Consider the following 20,634-nt stretch of genomic DNA (forward strand, 5'->3'; position numbering starts at 1 on the left):
TCCAATATGTGGAGAAAGGCGGGGGTCTCAAGCGATGCATCTTGCCATCTCATGGATAGCTCTAGCTAAAGTTTCTGCGGGGGTGGCTCGACTGACGAGGAGGCTCCGTCTATTACCGTCGCTAGCAGACACTCGGAGACTGACTCGCGATGGGGTCGTCAAGAAACGGTATTAAACAACATGTATCTCTTCCAAAGATGCACCTCAATCAGCAGAAGCCTATCTATTTCATCGTTCATCTCCCATCGATATCATGTTTATGCAGAAATTTGTTCGCAATGACGCCATCAAAACGGACCCTCCTGAGATTTACAACCTTAGGACGGTTGTGGTCAGTCTGATAGTGAGTTTACCTACAGCTGTTCGGAGTATGTGGCAGTGATGTGCTAACGATCCTCTCAGGCATGCGGTGGTGCACTCCTCTTTGGTGTAAGAATCCAATCTTAGAGTGTGAAGATAACGATACTGACATGGCCCAAGATGGACATGGGTGTCATGGGCGGCGTCCTCGCCATGGACACCTTCAAGGAGTAAGAGACCACGCTCCAGCGTGCTATCTCAGAGCAAGCTAACAGCTGAAAAGGCAGTATGGACTCACAGATAAACCCGCGGCTGTCCTCGCAAATCTGTCATCCAACATTGTTTCGACTATCCAAGCTGGGTCCTTCCTTGGCTGTCTCATCTCTATGTGGCTGGCCAACTATATCGGCCGACGACTGTCTCTCATGACCGCATCCGTCTTCGTCTTTATCGGTGTTGCCATGCAAGCCGCTGCTAGCGGTCACTTGGCGGCTATGTACGTCGGAAGGTAGGAAACAGTTTTCCTCATAGCTTGGGCATGTGAGTTGACAAGAGACAGATTCATCACTGGCATCGCTGTCGGTATCGCCTCTACTGTTAATCCCCTTTACGTCTCCGAAAATGCTCCACGAGGTATCCGAGGCCTTCTCACAGGCTGCTACCAGCTCTCCATCGTTACTGGTCTGACGGTAAGTTGTCGCCCGTAACGGTGCCGTCGGAGGCCAACTAACAACTCAATAGCTTGCGTTCTGGATCAACTATGGCTGCGTTCTCCACGTCAAAGGGCATGCTCAATACATAATTCCACTTGCTCTTCAAGCCCTTCCTGCTGTCATTCTCTTCGTGGGAATGATGTTTGCCAACGAGTCGCCCCGGTTCCTCGCCCAGAGCAACCCTACCAAGGCACTCACCGTGCTCGCCAAGCTACGAGGTCTGCCAGAGGACCATGCATACGTGCGAGAAGAGATGGAGAACATTTCTCTCCAGCTTGAGGAGGAGCGGTCCTTGGCCGCCAACAGCTCCGGGCTCACCCTGGTCAAGGAGGCCTTCACCGTCAAGTCCTACCGTCGAAGAACGTTCCTCTGCATCACTCTCATGATGTGGAGTAACCTCACAGGTACTAATGCCTTAACTTACTACAGCGTCGTCATATTCAAGAGTGTTGGCTTGTCTTCCTCTACCACTGGTCTCTTTGCCACAGGTGTCTATGGCATTGTCAAGATGGTGTCTTGCGCCATCTTCATCTTTTTCGTCACCGACACCCTGGGCAGGAGAAAGAGCCTTCTGTGGACTGGAGTTGTACAAGGCTTAGCCCTATTTTATATTGGGTTCTATGTCCGCTTCGATCCTCCTCAACCTGACTCTCCTGTTGGCGCTGCTGGCTATGTGGCCATTGTGGCCATCTATATCTTCGCCGCCGTGTACCAATTCGGGTGGGGCCCCGTCGTCTGGACGTATTGCTCTGTAATTTGGTTATAAAAAAGTGTAATCTATCTCAGAGACTAACTGGCGTGTAGGAGATCCCTGCTGCGCGCATGCGTGCCCTCCAGATGGGCATGGCCACGGCCAGTCAGTGGCTCTTCAACTTTGTCGTCGCCAAGAGCACTCCGAGCATGTTTGCAACTCTCGGACGTGGTGGATTCGGCACGTACTTTGTCTACGGGTCGTTCTGTTTCACCATGGTTGTCTTTGCCTGGTTTTTCGTGCCAGAGACCAAAGGTGAGTTACGACCCGTTTACACGATGATCCAGCTAACGACTCCTACAGGACTTGCTTTGGAGGATATGGATGAACTGTTTTCGCAATCTAACGTTAGGGCTCCTTTTATTCCCAGCCGCGTTGCTCGGCTCGAGGCAGAGAGAGTTGCCAAGGGGGATGCTGACTCTAAGTTTGAACATGTTGACAAGGTCTAGTTAATTGGCGATATCAAGGACTGCAACTAATGGATTCAATCTTGTTGCCACATTTTGATGGCTAGACCTCGGTTGTAACTATATGGATGGTCTGGTCAAGACTGCATTTGAAACAACTCCAAAACATGAGTTTACCTGATCGAGTTTACCTAATCTTATCCGAGTCTCATGAAACCCCAGCCTCCTCCTTATGATGAATGGATGATTACCCTGGTCAAATCCGGGGAAATGCCCTATTCCTATCTCAGCATTACACTCTCGAGCCACGTGATGACCTCATTGGACGACCAACGCCTTCGCGCCTCATCACTTCATAACAACATCCAAGCATCTCTACCTGCTACACTCATCCTGAACCTCTTATTGTCCCACTTACCTAACCCCTCAGCAGACGCAGCCTTCTCCGCCTTGCTGACGATCCCATCTTAATAAGCCAAGCCACCTCGTACAGACAACACCTCAACCCCTCCACCATGACCAGAGTCGGCGACATCCCCTCGGGCGCATTGTTGAGAATGGACATCTCATCTACCCGCGAACGGATGCCCCTCCGCATCGTCACCTTCAACGTCCGCTATGCGACGACCAACTTTGAGCCCCATGAGAAGCCCTGGGACGTCCGCTGCCCCAAGCTGGTCAACCAGCTATCCTTCATCACTGCTGGCCATGAGAGCCCATTCATCTGCCTGCAGGAATGCCTGTACCCGCAGGTCAAGGATATCCAGTCACGTCTCGGCGCTGGCTGGTCGCACATTGGCCGTGGCCGCGGCTCTGGAGAGCATGACGGCGAGTTCTCACCCATCTTCTACCGCAGCGACAACTGGAGCAGCGAGCGCTCCGAGGTACGCTGGCTGAGCAAGACGCCTTTTGAGCCGTCGCGCGGCTGGGACGCTGTACTGAACCGCATCGTCACCATGGGCGAGTTCTTGCACCGCAACACGGGGACGCGCGTCATCGTCATGAGCACCCATTTCGACCATATCGGCGTCAAGGCCCGAGAGAATAGCGCCAAGCTCCTCATCAAGTTCGCCCGGGAGTGGGGCTCCGGAGGTGCGGGCTCTCCGTCGGCCGTCCTCGTCGGGGGAGACTTTAACAGCTCCCCCAATGACGGCGGGTACAAGATCATGACAGCACCTGACTCGGGCATGTCTGATATCTCTCATTTACTACCCAAGAGCGCTCACTACGGGAACCAGGTCACTTACACGAGTTTCGGCAAGTACGACGGCTCTGGAGAAGGCTGGGAGGAGGCACGCATCGACTTTCTCTTCATTCAGGAGCCTCGAACAGCCCATGTCAAGACTTTTGGTGTCCTGGCCAATTTCTTTGATGACGATGTTCGTGTATCTGATCACCGGCCTGTCGTATCAGACCTGGACATTGTGGTTTGAGGGATAGACGAGGAAGGCTCTCGGACGGGATCTCTGAGCACAGCTGGGTAGCCGATGCTCTCAACTCAAGCAAGGCCTCCGTCATTGGATAGCATGGATGGATAAGAGGATATGAACCTGGGTACTACGCAGGGTGATGCATGGCCTGAGACTCGGCTCGCATAGCTGGTCTCTGTCCGAGGCACGCAATATCAAGCAGCATGTCGCCCATGCGTTGATATTGGGAGTACGTGCGGGATAAGTCGGCACCAGTCTGCAAATTGACGGACTTGGGAACATCAAGCACCGTCACGATCTTTGGAAACAAGTCTTCGTACCAAGCCAGCCACAATACGTACAAGTGCAACCAGAGTGTCAATGAAACAAGTCACCTAGTGTCGTGGTGCTTTTGTAAATGGGGGATCGATCACATCAAGACACAGCATGAAGCTCGGGAGGACGATTGGGCCATTGATGTCGGCAGATGTTGTCTGCGCATCTGTCAGGAGACACGAGATACAACTGGCACATCGATAAGAGAAGAGGGACACAAAGGAGCCTACGATGCTGATCATCTTCCAGCCGAGGACAAGGCACCTGTGCAGTGACAGGCATCTTACTAAACTTGCTGGTCCCTGAACTTGGCTCAAAGCAAGTCATCCACGCGAGACGGCGTATTTGCCTCCCCGACTTCCATCCGCTTCTACGCAATCTTATCTCGCATGAAATGGCCTGCTGGCAAAGGCTTTGGTGGCGGATGGAAACTTTCGGGACTTGAGGCTCTTCGGGAGGAGAACAGAGGCATCTAGACGGAGGTGGAGGGGCAACTTGAAAGAGCGGTGAGTGAAGATGGTGGAGGAGAAGAGGGGTTTGGACTGGTCCCGACACCTTGTGCAATCGACATCAGCTCTCACGGTTGAATCCGGACACACGATGTCAGTGATGCTTCTCTGAGAGGCTGCCAGGTTGAGCATGGACGGAGAGATGCTGGGTTCCAAGAGAAATTGGGTGGGTGGTAGCCATCGAAAGGAGGTGGCCACATCTCTGGGTGGTGTTATGCAACGTGCGATTGCGCGCAGCAGCATGTAACAAACAAAGCTGAACTATTTGCCTTGGAACGGTCACTCGCTGCGCAAAGTCAACTGAAAGCTGGAAGCCCAAGGCCCCAGGAATTAGAGGCCTGGAGCATCGGCCCAGTCCGTCTGTCCATGTCCACGATGGTCGCAGGGCAGGTATGCTTGTCATCCCGCGACTAGTAGCTCTGGGTACAGTAGCTCCGGTCTAGCCTGGTCCGTCGTTCCGAGGGGGGACGGGCTTTGTCCATGGACGCGTCAACCCTTTGAAGGACATTCATTCACTGACTTGCTGTCAGATCAAAATGCTCTGTGGATTTTGTTATTCCCATGTCGTCCATGTAAGCCGCGAGAGCTGGTTCGCAAGAGCCGCATCCAAATCGACATGTTTCGGCGATTGCCAGAAAGGACGAGAACCGTCCTGTCGTGACTTGCCCAGATGTGTGTGGCACTCATGTTGCCCAACACCCTGTAGATGCGTCAATGCCTTGGATGCACGTCGAGCCTATCCCCCCACAATCTGAACGCCAAAGCAAGCCATCCGAGAGACCGCGGGCAGGGATATTCCCGTCAGCTTCAGCTAGACACCACCCTTGAGTCCGTTGACGACTTCCACCCATCCACTCGATCCTGTGCCTGCTGGAGATGGATAGGCAGAGTGAGGGGACACAGCAGGAGACTGTAATAGCTCTGGAGATCTTGGGAAGTACAGCGCGTGACAACGGGCCGTCCGGACGCAGAGTAAAGGCCAATCAAGAACCCTGAGCTTACCGAAACGTCCATCTCGCTGGGAAAAATTGAAGGCCGACACAGTGAACAGAACAGTGAGTGGGTGTCCAGACGTGCAAGATGAAGGTGGCCAAAGCCCTTCAAGATGCTCACCTTGGGGAGGGTGTAGGGCAAAGAGGAGTGGGTGGGCTAGAATTCGAGGCCATGGTTCCATTGGACAGATATAGATCGAGTAAGAACCTGCAGCGTGTTTTGTCGATGGAAACTCGGCATGTCACTTGGTCGATGCTTCGTACTGCGGGCCTTGACTGATGCTCTCGCCGGTACGCACAAACCATTGCCTCGGCAGGTAAGTAAGATGTCCAACAAGTCTGTTTGCTTGATAATCTCAAGTAGTCCACATAGGCATTGTTTCAAGAGTGTTTATGCCGAGGCCCGCGTGATCGACTTGGAGAGAAGAATGAAAGTGACAGCTCGACTCTGCCAACCCAACTTGAGTGATGAGGAGCCCCTCAGACTGATACGGCTAAAAGCTGACCTCCGATGCTTGGGCGGAGGAGACGGAGGGCAGCCTCCGGACGAGTAGCGGCCAGTAGAGAATATCGGACCGGAGGATGGTGGAGATGAGTCACTTCCGGACACGGAGCTGAAACCGTCCATCCTGAGCCGGACTGGTCGCGAAGCTGGACACGAGTCCATGCCGTGTCGATGGCTGCGAGCAGGGCCTCCATCGTACGGGACCCTCCCCGAATCGCCTATACCCGGCGGAGTAGAATCATGCGGCCGCCCGAGAGGTATTGCGGAAAACGGGGGTCAAAGGCCGGGCTGGGCAGAGGGGTAAGGCCCGAGCCCGAATGGTAGGCTTGGGCCTATGAGCACTGAGGTTGGGGTTACACGCCTAGCCGAGTAGGGGCGTTGGGTTTTGGGCAGCAGGAGCGTGCATGAGGAGCTGGCGGCGAAGAGACTCGTGGAATGAGCTGGGTCGGTTCGAAGCTGGCCTCTTGCAATCTTGAGACGATGGCGAGGGTATGAGGAAACACGAGGGACTTCTTGCAGTCCCTCGAGGAGGAGACGAATCTTGGACTGAGATAGGGGGCGTGGCGAGATGTCGTCGCGACACCTCTCGTTGTCCTATGAGTCAAAGCTATTCCTCACATAATCTCGACCGTGGCTGTCAAGTTGTGGATTTAACCCCAGACTCAGGATAACCCGATAGCATGCCACAACCAGGTTCATCGTGTGACGGGCTTGCTGTATTCCATGTGCACCCCGCGTTTCAGTTCTCTGTGGTTTCCGGTTGACGTCGATGAGGTTCCTTGTTGATACCTGAGCCCAGGGACTGGAACCAACTTTGGCAAAGGGCAGCCCAGTTAGGCACAAAGGTGAAGCCCGGAAGCGGCCTAAGCACGGCACTCAGTGGAGGTGTAGATCAATGGAGACGCCAGAACCCGGCACAGGAGGGGCGACAACGGACAACTCCTTGGACCCTCCAATCGTCTGCGGGAACACGCCCCTCTCGATCGCTCAAGCTTTTGGTATCGGCGCCTTAACGGCCATGTATGTACCCAACGGTCCATGGGTATCAAAGAGTCTCTCCAGGCTTTGCCAGAGTCATCCCGCTCCATGGGCCTTGTGCTACCACATTAAGCTTTGGTGCCACGCGATGGCAAGCTTAGAATAGCAGAGAGGCTTGTCTGGCTGCTGTGCACGGCGACAGCATCCCTGCCACGAGGGCTCGTCGCAGTGTCCTGACTTCTGTGTAGAGGGAGGAGTTCGTCCATTTTGAGGCCGGCATAGAATGTGCGCCGGACAAGCTCATCCTCAAGCACAGCACCTGAACTTGCTTCAATAGCTGTACCTCTTGGTTGTTAGAAGCTTGTGTGGTATCGATTCGAGATAGCCGGTATCGTCAAGGTCGCGGGGGCGACCCGGCTAATGGCTCCTTGTCTCAAAGAACCCTGTCTGAAGCGAAGCTTCTTCCCGTGCTTCCTCCAACGTTCCGACTAGGATGGCCGTTGGTGTAAGAAGAGCACGGCATACACAGAGTTGGTGTATAGATTAGGGCAAGGGCCCGAAATGTGCATTTCTTCAGAACTGGTCGTTCACATTTCCCTGTGTGCCGTGTTTTTGCAAGCTCATGACTGTGAGAGTGAGGCACAACGTCAGCCTTCCAAGTGGAAGAGCAGGGCGTGCAACAGCCTCACCAGGGCGTGTGTGGTGGAGGCTTCTGGCAGGCAGGACGAATGACCTGGCCTGGCGTGACTGGAAGGACAGAACTTGCTGGACCAGCGCAGAAAAATCCGTGAGAGGGGAAAGGCGAGGGAAAATTCGAAAGAATCGTTGGATGAGGCGGCCGGAAGCCAGCTCCACAGTTGGGCCTGCGTGCTTGCAACCGGCGCCAGGCCTTGTGAGGACTTCCCTGTCAGACAACACCCTGACCCGCTTGGAAGGCTCTCAACAAAGCTCGAGGCGCGACCGGGAAACCTATCAAACGCGTCCAGCTGCGGGCCTTCGGGACACTATCTGGGGTTGCGTCGACAGATCAGATCCATTCTCGGCGGCGCGGTTTCGTGGGTAGCCTGACAGCAAGCACTGGGTCTCTGGGATCTGGGATCCGGGGCCTCTAGCCGCTAAGCCATCGTCAGCAAGCCAGCTTAACCGCCTCACTTCCTCCGTGCCGCTTGATGGCCGCTCGCTCACCATTTTGCCCATTTTGACGGTTTCACCTGTCGCTGGGCAGCTCCATGGTCATGAATGCAGCCCGTGGGTCGTCTAGACGCCAATTGTCCGAGGTGGACTTCGGCTATCCCCTGGGATTCGGGATGCGAGAGGGGGTCAGCCCGGACTTGTGTTGAACATGGTCCATATCTGTAGAGAAATCTGCGGATAGGTCGAAACGGGATGAATGGAGGCTTCATCCAGGAACGCCAGCGAGTGAAACGGCGTGAGCGACCGAGGGCTGGTCTGGCCATTGACTCAACCAGGCACACCCCAGCTTGAATCCAACGATGTCATGAGTCTCGGCGGCAGCTCCATCGTCCAGCTCACTGCTTGTTGGTGCTTTTGGGCGGGATGGGATCCATAATCCATTCCCTTGAGAGACAGCCAACGCAGAGATCCAGAGGGAGCTGCAGGCCCCTGTCCAAACACCCCTCTAAGCTGCCGCTATGCACCCCACCTCTTTATTTCTGGCATGATTCTTGTCATCACGACTGAGTCGTTGCGGGAGCAGAGAATTCGGGAGGCTGAGGAGGAATTAGAACCAAGAATATTGACAGTAGAAACGACTCCTATAGCGATGGGTTGAGCGAAGTGAAGAAGCGGGAATAAGAACGCGAGTACGACGGTTTGCCGAGGCGGGCCGTAGCGAGAGACAATCGTTTGTTTCTCGAGACTCCCCTGTCCCATAAGTTGTTGTTATTGACGACTGCTGCTGCTGACGAATACAACAGCGGCTGGCGAGGACCAATGCCCGTGGCTGGTGTCTAGGATGGACGATAAGGAGAGACGTCGTGTTGCGCAGTTGCTATAGGTGCTGGCGCTGACAGGTCAGGTGTCGTTCGTTGCTGGATGGATGAAGTGCGAACTGGAGGGAGTTCCTCCACTGGCTCTGACCTCGCTGGTCCCAATGCCCGCTGATGAATCGAGGCAGCCTGGAACGGAGCATCACGGCTGTCATGAGCGAGTAAGAGATAAGATCTCTGCGTCTCTCTGTGTGTGTTTCTGTTTTTGTGTCAGTGTATCCGTCATTGCCCTCGTCGACTTGACGTGGTTGCGGCATGGAGGTGCAGGCAGACCGTGCAGTGCTGTGCTGGCTCCAGCGTTGAAGTCGCTTGACTGATCGTCCCGTGAGTTAGGTGCACCCCTCCCTTCCTTCCTTCCCCCTTGCTTCCTGTGCTGTGTTGCAGCGTTGCGGTGCTGCTGGGTCGCACTTGCCCATTCTCGCACTCACACGCCCACAGCCTGAACCCACACCCCTGCCTCTTCCCCCATCTCACTCGCACTTGCTGTGTCTGTGTTGACGAAACACGCGCGCACACACACGCAAATTTTCTCTCTCACTCTCCCTGTTGTTCTCTCAGTCTGGCATGGACGTCTGGAGGAGCAGACGACTGAGGCGTGGCTCGAGACCATTCTGGGTGATGTTAGTCATAGACAACCTGAAGTTGCTGAGCTGGACTCAACGTGCGTGGCAGACAGGGCCTCAAAGGCCACAGTGGATGTTAGCGGGCTCTGGGTGCTCTACCGGTACCGCTGGGCCATTCCACTGCACCAGACTGCACCACGACAGTGGATAGGTAAGTTGTGGATAGTCCTTAGCGCAGGCATTGGATGGGTGGGCAGGATTGCTCACGCCCTCCCACACCCCCCTCTGCCCTGAAATTACCACCACTTTTATTAAAAACAGACCATCCCATCCGTCCCATGCCCATCGACTCTTCCCCTCCTCCCCTCCTTCTTCTTCCCTTCCCCCATGACAATTCGATACCTTGTCTTTTAAACATCCTTCTTCTTCCTCGTCTCAATCGTCTTGCTCTCGCTTCAAGTCGAGCATCGCTTATTATCTTGACCATCTCCAGCTTCATCTATCGGCATCGTCACTAGTGTCTCCATCATCACGCCCTAGTCTATGCCACAATCGTCACCGCCTTCTTCAACCCTCCTCTCAGCTGCAGCAATATTTTACCCGCAACTCGTCCAGCCTGCGCTGCTCTCATCTGCTACGAACCCGGCAACTCTCCTATGTCTGCCGCTCGACTCAACAGAAGGGGACGTTAAAGCACCGCGTACGCGATTGCATATATCGTCGCCGCTGTCGACACTCTCACCACCCGCATCTGCGATTGCATAGACTCGCCGTCCCGTCCCGCCCTAGTGCGGCCATTCCTGGAGACTGACGACCCCCCTCTTTGATCAAACGCTTCCACAGGGCGACCAAACTCTGATCGCGCCACCCCGTGCTCCAACTCCACAATGTCGTCGAAGCATCACGTCTGTTATGTCGAGGACGCAGAGGAGGATTCTGGTAGCTCTCACGTTGAGGGTATTGAGTCAACCCGTCGCTATGCCGTCTCGGAGGCTCCTGTCAGCTCCTCCTACAAGGAGCGTCCCAACACTGGCAAATCCCGCGGTGACAAGCGGTACTCCAACCGGAGATCCGACTCGTCGCCAAGCGATGGTTTAACCGACTCGGAGGATTACCCTCGCCGAGAGGAACGCTCACGCCGAAACCCTGACCGTGAGGAACGCAACAAGGAACAACGTCGCAAGGAGCGGAAGCAGAAGGAAGCAGCCGTGCAACAGCAACGAAAAGTCCGCGCCGATGCCAAACCAGCCAAGGAACGCGAGCCCAAGCCTGCCAGGAAGCAACGTCCCACATCTCTTACTCAGTCCCGGACTGAGCCTGTCGTTCAGCAATACCGTCGAGGCCATGTCGAAGATCCTTCGTGTTACGGCATCCAGCAGCCTGCCGTCACAGGCCGCCCCCGCGCCCAGACCCGTCCCAACAGCTACTATCCTGGCCAGGCCGGCACTCCTCCGATTGCCCACGCCAGCTGGCATCATGCTCAGCACTCTCAGCCGTCCTTCCCTACAGGCTCTTTCCCACCACCGCCTGTCTATCCCGGAGCACCGTCTCCTTCTGTAGTCGGCGTGCCACCCTCGCCTGGTTCTCAGCATGGTGGCCCTGGGTTCTTCGACATGCCTTCGCAGGCTGCAAGTGCACATCTCAGGGGTCGCTTTGAGCGACCTGCTTCATCCATTGGTTTCCGGCAGCCACCACCACCGTCTGCCTTTGGATATCCTCAGGATGAGCCCGAAGAGGAGGCCGACCCTCGCCTCATGAGACGTGCCTCTCGATCCAAGAAGCATCAGCAACAGCAAAATGAGGAGGATCGCAGGGCTATGCCGCCCCCTGCTGCCATCCCGCGGCCCAAGTCCGCATTGCCGCCAACAACTCCGTTCCGACCGCCTCCTCAGCAAATGTTGTCTCGGCCGAAGCCCCGAACTCCCTCGCGGCCTCCGACTACCACTCGTAGCCGTGTTGGGTTTGCTGATCAGCGAGGTTTCGATGACGAGGATCTTGCAAGCAACGCCGATCTGTTCCAAGACATGTCTCCTGAGCCCAACTACAACCATCGCAGCCAAGCCTTGACCCGTACTCGACGTCCCTCTGTCGCCTACGAGCAGCCTGGTGTTGACATCATGCCTGCTCGGCGTCGCAGAGAGTCTTTCTATGGACCCGGTCCTGACCGTGCCCTGGGCGGTGGAGGCGTGAGCCTTGAGGAGGACAAGTACATGGACGCCTTGCGGTACCAGGACGACATCAACGGTGGCCCAGCTATGCCTCTGACTGCCGAGACCCTACGCAAGGCTAGCAACCCTCGCCTTACTGGTGGCAGCAGCCGTTCGACGCGGAGCAGAAGCAGTGATAGCCGTGACGAGAGCGAGTACAAGCGAAGCAACACGACTGGTCTCACTCGGTCTTCATCCAGCGACACCGACAACCTCACCATCAAAGTCTCAGGCTCAGCCGTCGTACGAGTGCCGGGTGCCGAGATCCAGTGCGCTGACGGAGGCGAGATCACCTTTACCAGCCGAAGTGGCGGTTCTCGTGTCGGTAGTGACCGGGCTAGCACTATCTACCAGATCGAGGATGTCAGGGCCCGGCCGGAACAGAAGGCTCTGCCTTACAGGGCTCGCGCTCCCAGTCAGTCAGACTCGCACCGCAACTACGCCCCAAGCCATGCTCCCTACGACCCGACATTTGCCCACGACGACTACATTTACTGATGATTATTTGTGCTTATGAGAGATGATACGGTTGATGATATCAGCGTGCACTGTTTTGGATTTTGTTTTTGATCTATTTCTATTTTTGTTTTTCTCATCTCTATTTTTCCTTGTGCCTGGACTGTCACAGCAACCGGCAGTGTCCGCCTTTAATCTTGGCCGCCTCTGCGATGGGCCTCTGGCGGACATGGTGTGCTGTGCAGCTCTTTGGTTTCTCATTTGAGCATGGAATTCTTTATTGAGCCTGTATCCCTATGGTTTTGTTTGTGGGTTGAAGCCCACTCATTGGCCTCATGGCAGGAAAAGTTGATACCCAAAAGCGGTGATGGTGGAAGGACATGGAACGTTGGCATGTTTCTAGGCCTCGGCCTCCTTCGCCTCAGTTCGCATATACCAACAGCGCTTATTGAAGGCCATCCTGTCTTGGAAATCACGTACACTCAAAGGGGTGTCTAAGTTTGGTTCGTGTATTGAAGGATACAAGGATGTCCTATCCATGGGGACGGAAGATTGTCAATTGGCTGGAGCTTTACCGACACGTTTATTTGGCGGAAGGTTTGGGGCTACCTAGTTCATCAAAGATGGTCCCCTGTCCCCTGGATTGGACTGGGGTGAGTTTGGAAGTTTGCAGGCTCGCCGGGTTATTTCTTTGATTTATTGCAACCGGACTTGCATGCATCCCTGGGGGAAGCTATGTGAGCCATGGTACCGGGTGCGGCTAAGTGTATCGCATTGTTGAGCATGGCGCAAGAGGAGGAAGTTGACTTGGCTGGACCGCCTATTCCATCCGCGTCACCAGAACGATAGATTGTACGGGCAAAGGAGGTTCGCGCCTTCATCTGCTGCCCTGCAGAGAATAATCATTTGTTACGACTGGCATGACCTACATTTCGCTTCTCTCTTCTGTTGTTCGAATCACTTGGGAATCTGACTTGTTGAGGAGGTGAACGACAGCGTCTGCCCAGACCAGTTCCCCTTCCTACGTCTGGTTCTCGGTTTGGGGTACAAAGGTTATGAATTACGGATAAGGGACTAAAAGGGGGCATGGGCTTGGGTAAAGGACATCAGCATTAGTTTGCATGGACAGGATGGAGGCGACTGGAAAGGAATGTGATTTTCTCAAGCGTGGGTGGCCGTCATAGATTCACGGGGTTAGGAATGTTTGATGTTAGCATGAAAGTTATATGTTTCGTTACTCCTTGTCTCAGATACACAAGTCTTACGCACTTGACACACTAGCGATCTGATAATTGTTGTTGATCAATGCACTCTTCTTACAATGCATGAGAGTGATTAGGTTATAGCATTGATCTGCTGGGTCACCTTTTGTCAACAGGTTTGTAAGAAAGTTACCGATATAGCGTTCCCAGCCCCATGGTTCAGACTCCATGCCGCCATGATGGCGGTATTGACAGGTCTCTTGGGGCATTGCATTAGGGGCTGGACAGGACAGGGGAAGTCTCATGTTCCTGAAGCATGAACAGGGCCAACACTAAACAATGGGGCAATATTGGGCACATTGATGAATGCACAGCCGGACAACATGAGGCTTGTCTCGTGAGTGACACATGTTTCGATGCCGATACAGCATCTTTGATCCGTGGGTTGGGCCGGGGTCTCGTCTCGGGTCTCCGGGGATGGGAGCTTCGGAGGGAGTGCGGGCATAGAAACTGGGGTGGCTTCAGTAAAACCTATCTTTGGCAGGTGGTGTGGGCCCATTCCGGGCTGAAGTGGGGCCTAGAAGTCGTGGACTGCATTGATTGGACTGGATTGCTCGGGGAGGAGCGCAGTTCGTGGTTGCCGGGTCAGTGAGCGGATTATTTACTTCGACGTCATTTTCTAGAGCTCGAGATGGCTGATCAAGAGACATTTCGACGACCACAGAGCGGATGCAAGAGAAGAACCAATATTCAAATCTTTCTTTTTGTGCATCGGGCCATTTCTGCTGGTTTTCAAGCTTAAACTGTGCATTTTTGAAGTTTTTCAAGACTGTTGAGGTGAGTTAAACGCTGACTCGCCAGCCACCTCTTTGGGCACACCCCAGCCACGGGCTTTTCGGGCCTCGTTTCTGGGTTAACCAAGCACAAGCTCTCGCACCTTGACTTGCGCGTCACTCTTTCTTTTCACTCCATTTCTTTCCAGAACCACACTCTCATCCAAACCACACCACGACACACAACGACAGCCACTATCGACTCAACAATTCCGTTCGGGTCAAGCATTACGACAGCTGCACCTGGGCATATCGCATCACTTTTGAGCTCGGCTGGGGCTCCAGCGACCTTAAGCCCAGCCCGAACACACATTTGTCTTCGACCGAGACCTTCACATTCCATCAGCAACAATCATCATGGCGCCCGCTCCCATCCGCATCCGCGCGGCCGAGGCCATATCCACCGTCTCGGGCCACCTCCTCGAGGCTTCGAAGGTGCTTCTCGCCCGCGATGACAACAAGGATGACGACAAGAACGATAGACACAAGCCTACAGTCGACCCTGAGTCGGGCTCTTTTGACCCCCACGATATCAGCAACGCCGGTTTCTTCTTTCTCTTTGCACTCATCGGTGTCGCCTTCGTCGCTGGTGGTATCTGGTTCTTCTTCTGGGCCAAGAATGGCGGCTTCCACTTCAGAGAAACAGACTGGGATGACTACAAGTCGACTGTTCTTCGCCGAACCGGCCCCAACGGCACAATTCTCTCCAACGCAACACGACCGACAAACCTGGGCGGCGGCAGTGTGTACAAGGACGTGGCAGATGACGATGGCCACAATGATCACAATGATGATGGTCAGACTGTCATTACTGAGACCACGGGACTGAGCGGCATCACGGCGGGAGCGAGTGACATTTATTCGCGTGAGAAGCGACGCCGCAAGCAGGAGAAGCGAGACCGCGAGCGCGTCAAGAAGGGCAAGAAGCCCAAGCATCGCTTTGTTGGCGAGGATGGTGTTGAGGATGAGGATGCTGAGCGCTCCGCCAAGAAGGAACTTCGAAACTACCGACACGAGAAGGCTGCTCGCGTGGGCGGCTTGAACAAGGAGAGCGAAGGCTCGCAGTGGGATGGATCTACGAACCCTACCGAATCCAACGTCTCTACAACTCTTCTCTCTGACCGCCAGACGACCCCTACAACGACACCTACGAAGCCCAGCGGTGGTATCCGCAAGGTCTACTCCGTCGCTGACCGCCGTGCCGATCGTGAGCAGGAGCGCATGCGGGCTGAGGCCCGACGTCTCCGTGAGGCTGGCCGAGCTGCGCGCCGAGACTACAACTACCAGCGAGCCGAGAGCTACACCCGCGCCGAGAGCCAGGCTACCGAGAGTCTGTTGGATGGATCGCAGGTGACCCGAACGACTGGCGACTCGGGTAGCGACCTCGGCACCAAGAGCTACCACCACCCCATGCCTGAGCTCCGGGAGCTGGAGCGGGAGAGGGCTAGGGAGGAGCGCCGTGCCCGCAGGGCGGAGCGTGGATACCGACGCAGCCGACAGGAGGAGGTCGACTAAGTGAAGGGATGTTAAAGAGGGTTAATTTGGGCTTTTTTTTTTTTTTTTTGTTGCGCACGACGAGGAAGCATCATGTTGTGTATGATTGTAAGAAATGGGTCACGGACGGCTTGCTTTACGGATACAGAGGTCATCATCATTCATGTCTTGAGATTGTTAGCATATGAGATAGGCAATGCAGTAAATGAATAAAGGCGTTAGGCATTAGTTGTATTTGCAAGTGAACTTGATCCAGTGATTTATATTATGTTGTGTTTATGTCTTGGTGAGAGTTGGTGATGTTGACAACTCATCCGGACCCTCGGCCGCATGTAGTTGCTTGTAGATGACTTATTTTAGCAAGACCCGGACCCAACAAACCCCTTGAATATCATGTCTGGCTCCAATAAATTCATTGTGTTACGGGGTTCTCTCCCTGCGACCAACATGCAGGACGCACGCATCAATCCCATCCCTGACACGACTGCGGTCCCTTGTTGCTCCGACAAAGTTCTCATGTCTCACCTGTTTACTTTGAAGATTACGGCTTTGTCTCAGCGGGCTCTAATTGAGATGTGCAACAAAACCCCATCATCATGCAAAGTGAAGCGCGTATCGCCGCCAGAAGAAGCTGAAAATAGTTATGCGGCGCTAGCTGGAAAAGATGAAACCTGGGGCGCCTCAGCTGGAGCGCGTAGCCGCCGGGCCGAGAGGGACGACATCCAGTTGTTTATTTGTTAGCTGTGCTGTGGTGTGTAAGGGGATGGATGATGTTGCAGGATGCAGAGCGAGTTTAATATTGCAAGGGGGAAATACTGTAAAGGGGGAGACAATATTAGAGGTTTTTGTTGGTGTTGGTGTTGGTGGTTGATGTCGTGAATGACGACGTCACGGGTTTTTGTTTCATGTCACGCCCTGCCTCATCCAGGCTTTTTGAATTGCCCTTCCCCTTCCAGGATCCCGTCTCTCAATCGAAGGAAGGGGTCGCTTGGCCAATCCTTGACCGAGCGGTCCCCGTCCAGCCACTTGATCGTCCTGCTCAGCCTTGGGGGCGATCCGGACATTTCGGGCGCACGTAGAGGAATACCTACATCCCCACATGAAGCGTTAAGATTTATGCACCCAGATGCAGCCTGACGCTAACATGATGCGAGTACCACCCGCCCGCTTCCCGCCGGTTCCGTCAGAACCCCTCCAGAGGGACTGCGGGTCCATTTTCGCCGGAAGCCCACCTCACCAAGAAAGCCACTGGACGCATCCGCTATCCACTGGAATCGTCACCACCGGCGTCAGCATCAGCAAGGGCCCGGTCAGCGGCCGGGACGAACGAGTGTTGCTGACAGGCACAACAACAGGCACAACAAAGGTTTATTTTATCTCTTACAACTTGGTCTACGTACTTGTCTTTTATCAATCAAAGCCCTTCTACTTTTATTCACCTTCCTTCCGTCCAACCAACCATCAGTGTCGTGTGTCCAGGCCCCTGCCTGTTCCAAGGACTTTCCTATCTGTGAGGTGTGGCGACATCGCGTGGGCCAAGGCCCGAGCCTCCTCCTCCTCGTCCGGGCTTCTTCTGCTTCTCCTCCACATCCAGATCCCACCAACCAACCACCAACCACCCTCTCCCATCGCCTCTCGTCATTTCTCCTCCTTCCCTTTCCTTCTCACCTTCTCGCACTTTGTTTTCCGCCTCGACCATCATTTTATTCTCCTTTTCGGCGCTCCTTTTCCCTCCTGCGTTCTCGTTGCGACTAGCGTCTCCCTCCCTCGCCGCGCGATTGATTCTTGGATGCACCATTCGCGGCGGTGACGCCGTCCGCCAAGAGCCGTGACTTGATTGTTCTCCCGTATCCGACCGGCCGACCGATTGTCCCGACGAATACGATACGACTCGAAGCAAACGCACGCAATTCCTTGTCCTTTCAAAAACCAAAAAAAAACCAACCTAGAGAAGGAGAGACCTCTTTTCCTTCGACGGAAGCCCATCATGGGGTTATCTTCCTCCCCCTCGTCAGCCTTCACAGGCGTCGTCATCGGCCTCGTATCATCATTTGGCTCCATCGTCCTTATCGCCCTCGTCATCTTCATATTCTGGGTTTCGGGCTGCGCAAGCACCGGTCGTATCATACTCGATCGCCTCGGTCGACCCGGCGAGTATGATGACGAGCAAGCATTCGCGCGTGACGAGGCTGAGGCCCTCGAGGTCATGGATGACATGGCCCGCCAGGAGTATCTGCGAGCAAAGGGTAGGTCGCTGGGTTCTCTGCCCTCTCCGGGGCCTTGCACATCCCCTCAAACACTATCTCTTACTGACGCGTGTCCGCCACACCAGCCTGGGTCACTGCCAACACTCCAGAGTCTGCGCAGACAGACATCTCGTTATCGCAATATCTCGCCATCCAGGAAAAGGGCGTCTCCGCCTGGGAGTTTGAACCCGAGCTCGAGATCGCCAACTGCTTTGTCGAGGCCCGCACCGAGATTGAGTTTTTTGATTCGGAATGCACCGTCATGAGCAATCTCCCCGTCCCCAAGCAAAACGACGTCTACTACTGGGAGGCCAAGATATACGAGAAGCCCGAGACCACCCTCCTCAGCATCGGCATGGCCACCAAGCCTTATCCTCTCTTCCGGTTACCTGGTGAGTGCCTGTCATACCTCTTGTCCTCTTGCCGCCGTCACCTGCTTACTCTCGTTTCCCAGGATACCACAAGTACTCGGTTGGGTACCAGTCTACCGGAACCCGTCGCTACAACCAGCCCTTTGGCGCAACTCCCTACGGCCCCCAGCTGGTGCAGGGCGACGTTGTCGGTGTCGGCTACCGCCCTCGAACAGGTGCTATTTTCTTCACTCGCAATGGCAAGAAGCTCGAAGAGGTGGTTCATGGTCTCAAGTCGCAGAATTTCTTTCCCGCTATTGGCGCCAACGGTCCTGCTATGGTCCACGTAAACTTTGGTCAAGCCGGTTTTGTCTTTATCGAGGCCAATGTCAAGAAATGGGGTCTGGCTCCCGCAACCGGTAGTCTCGCGCCGCCGCCGCCGTACGGGTCTGAGCAGGGTAGTATTCTGTTGGAAACGGGCACCGACAGCGGCGCCACATATCCTCAAGGTCGACAACATAGTCACTCGGTCACAGCATGCTCCTATAATGCACGCCCTCCGACCAGCAACCTGAACCCCCAGCATGGAAGAACACGAAGTGGCAACTTTCGCGTTCTGCCCCCGACCAGCCCCGGACCAGGCAGGAGTTCAACCGATATCTCCCTGGCGCACTTTGTACCCAACGAAGAGAACGGCGAAGGCAGCAACGCTGGACCTCAGCACGAGACCCACGACCACAACCCCCTACACCTACATCTTGAAGACGCAACGAACCCCCCACCCGAATATCAGAGCCCCGACCACTCCGGCAGTGAAGACGACCGCCGATACAGCACAGACAGCGAGGAGAACACTCCTTTGATCCGAGTTATGAACCGAAGCAGGGGCAACTCTGCTGCTACTGTGATTCCCCCACGGCAACATACCAACGACCGAAATCCGCCGGTTCCGAGCTACAGCGATGCCGTACGACAAGGTGCTGGCCGTGACAGAAGCGATAGTGCGCGGTTACCCCAGCGAGATCGACCGTCGTCCAACAGGCCTCGAAGCAGTACGTCTGCTTGAGTGCCAGGATAACGCTGGTGATCCCGATGCGACTGGATATCGCTGGCTACGACGACAGCCGTAGCGACGTTGAAGACGAAACGATGATGCCCGGGAAGAGATTGGCATCAACGACCATGACACCGGAGTTGACAGGAACAAATCATCATACACGATCCATTTCAATCCTTCTTTTCTTTTTTTTTTTTTTTTGCAGAGGCGCCTGGGAGTTTTTAGCATCGGTGAACACACGGCATGGGACTCTTCCATAGTCGTTCAAACGCCCTTTTTCTTTTTTTTTGTTATTTGTTAGACGGAGGAAAACTGGTCCCGTCTTAGGGAAGCTCGGCTGGATACGAACAAACACTTATTTGGGCCTGGACGGGAATTAGTGATACCAACAACCACAACAACAACCTGACGGACTTGCGCGCTCATTTTTTCTTGTCATGGTTTCTACATTTTTTTTGCGCCGCCCTCTTGTCTCTTTTTCCCCCTCGGTTTCTACTATAGGACCGCTCCAAGGGGTGGCTAGGTGTCTGGGTGAGGAGTTGTTGTGCTGCTGGCTTTCTGGCGGTGGTATTGGTTCTGACGCCTTGGATGTTGTGCGTGTGTGTACCAACAGAAAGAAAGAGACGGAGTTGAAGGGGTCTGAATTAGCCACGGCTTGAATACAAACTCACCCATCCTACCGCACTTTCTCTGCTTGTTTTATTGTGATGAAGACGTAGACGACGAGGTTGGTGAACAGCCCATGAATTGGATTGTCCTGTTCAAGGTTCACGAGGTTCCTCACGGTATCTCCCCTCGGGCATCACCGATCTACCTTCACCCGAAGACGGAACGATAGGACATACTGGTAGCCCAATAGCTTCCCCTTTGTCAGCAGGCCCTTAGATGATTCCACGCGAGATGAAGCCTTTTCGTCCCAAGTCAGAGAGCATGCTGGTCTCAACCATCTCATACAGCCGGTCACCCAAGTCTGAGCCATTGCATCTCTACGTGTCTGATGCAACCGGAAGCGTGACCAGTGTGCACACTTTTAAAGTTTGAGGTACGACCATGACCCCTCCCCAGCCCAGGCACAAGGCAGTGAGTGTCAAGAGGGCGTCACCAAGACTCTACCCCACCTCCAACTGTCTGATATTCACACATGTCATTCAGGGTCACTTCATCAGGAGCAATGTTGTGGCGCGCAATCAGTCGATCGTCAATTAATCTCCCGGCAGATCGTCCTCGAACCGCCATCAGACTTCCAAGTCCTCCTCAGCAGTTCAAAATTCCAGGCGCTGGAAAAAAAAAAACAATGCAACAACAGTCTATCCTTAT

The 20,634-nt window shown here is 54.5% G+C and overlaps 5 protein-coding genes across 5 annotated transcripts; all 5 read left to right on the forward strand.

Moving 5' to 3' along the window:
* Window positions 1-253: 253 nt before the first annotated feature.
* On the forward strand, window positions 254-2,213 carry NCS54_01257400 (MFS domain-containing protein; the record flags this gene model as incomplete). Its single annotated transcript, XM_053157802.1, has 8 exons — window positions 254-343; window positions 403-429; window positions 481-530; window positions 584-808; window positions 860-989; window positions 1,042-1,764; window positions 1,818-2,019; window positions 2,068-2,213. The coding sequence occupies 8 exons, from the start codon at window positions 254-256 to the stop codon at window positions 2,211-2,213; spliced, it is 1,593 nt and encodes a 530-aa protein (XP_053013777.1).
* A 473-nt stretch (window positions 2,214-2,686) lies between these two features.
* NCS54_01257500 (Hypothetical protein) lies at window positions 2,687-3,604 on the forward strand (the record flags this gene model as incomplete). Its single annotated transcript, XM_053157803.1, has 1 exon — window positions 2,687-3,604. One exon carries the CDS (start codon window positions 2,687-2,689, stop codon window positions 3,602-3,604), a length of 918 nt encoding a protein of 305 aa, XP_053013778.1.
* A 6,755-nt stretch (window positions 3,605-10,359) lies between these two features.
* Window positions 10,360-12,177, forward strand: NCS54_01257600 (Hypothetical protein; the record flags this gene model as incomplete). Its single annotated transcript, XM_053157804.1, has 1 exon — window positions 10,360-12,177. The coding sequence occupies one exon, from the start codon at window positions 10,360-10,362 to the stop codon at window positions 12,175-12,177; it is 1,818 nt and encodes a 605-aa protein (XP_053013779.1).
* Window positions 12,178-14,527: 2,350 nt separating this feature from the next.
* Window positions 14,528-15,685, forward strand: NCS54_01257700 (Hypothetical protein; the record flags this gene model as incomplete). Its single annotated transcript, XM_053157805.1, has 1 exon — window positions 14,528-15,685. The coding sequence occupies one exon, from the start codon at window positions 14,528-14,530 to the stop codon at window positions 15,683-15,685; it is 1,158 nt and encodes a 385-aa protein (XP_053013780.1).
* A 1,966-nt stretch (window positions 15,686-17,651) lies between these two features.
* On the forward strand, window positions 17,652-19,326 carry NCS54_01257800 (Protein SSH4; the record flags this gene model as incomplete). The annotated part of the gene is made up of 3 exons (XM_053157806.1): window positions 17,652-17,910; window positions 17,997-18,302; window positions 18,365-19,326. 3 exons carry the CDS (start codon window positions 17,652-17,654, stop codon window positions 19,324-19,326), a joined length of 1,527 nt encoding a protein of 508 aa, XP_053013781.1.
* Between the last annotated feature and the right edge of the window lie 1,308 nt (window positions 19,327-20,634).

The sequence above is a fragment of the Fusarium falciforme genome, chromosome 10, assembly GCF_026873545.1.
Source record: "Fusarium falciforme chromosome 10, complete sequence".
Classification (NCBI taxonomy): Eukaryota; Fungi; Ascomycota; class Sordariomycetes; order Hypocreales; family Nectriaceae; genus Fusarium; species Fusarium falciforme.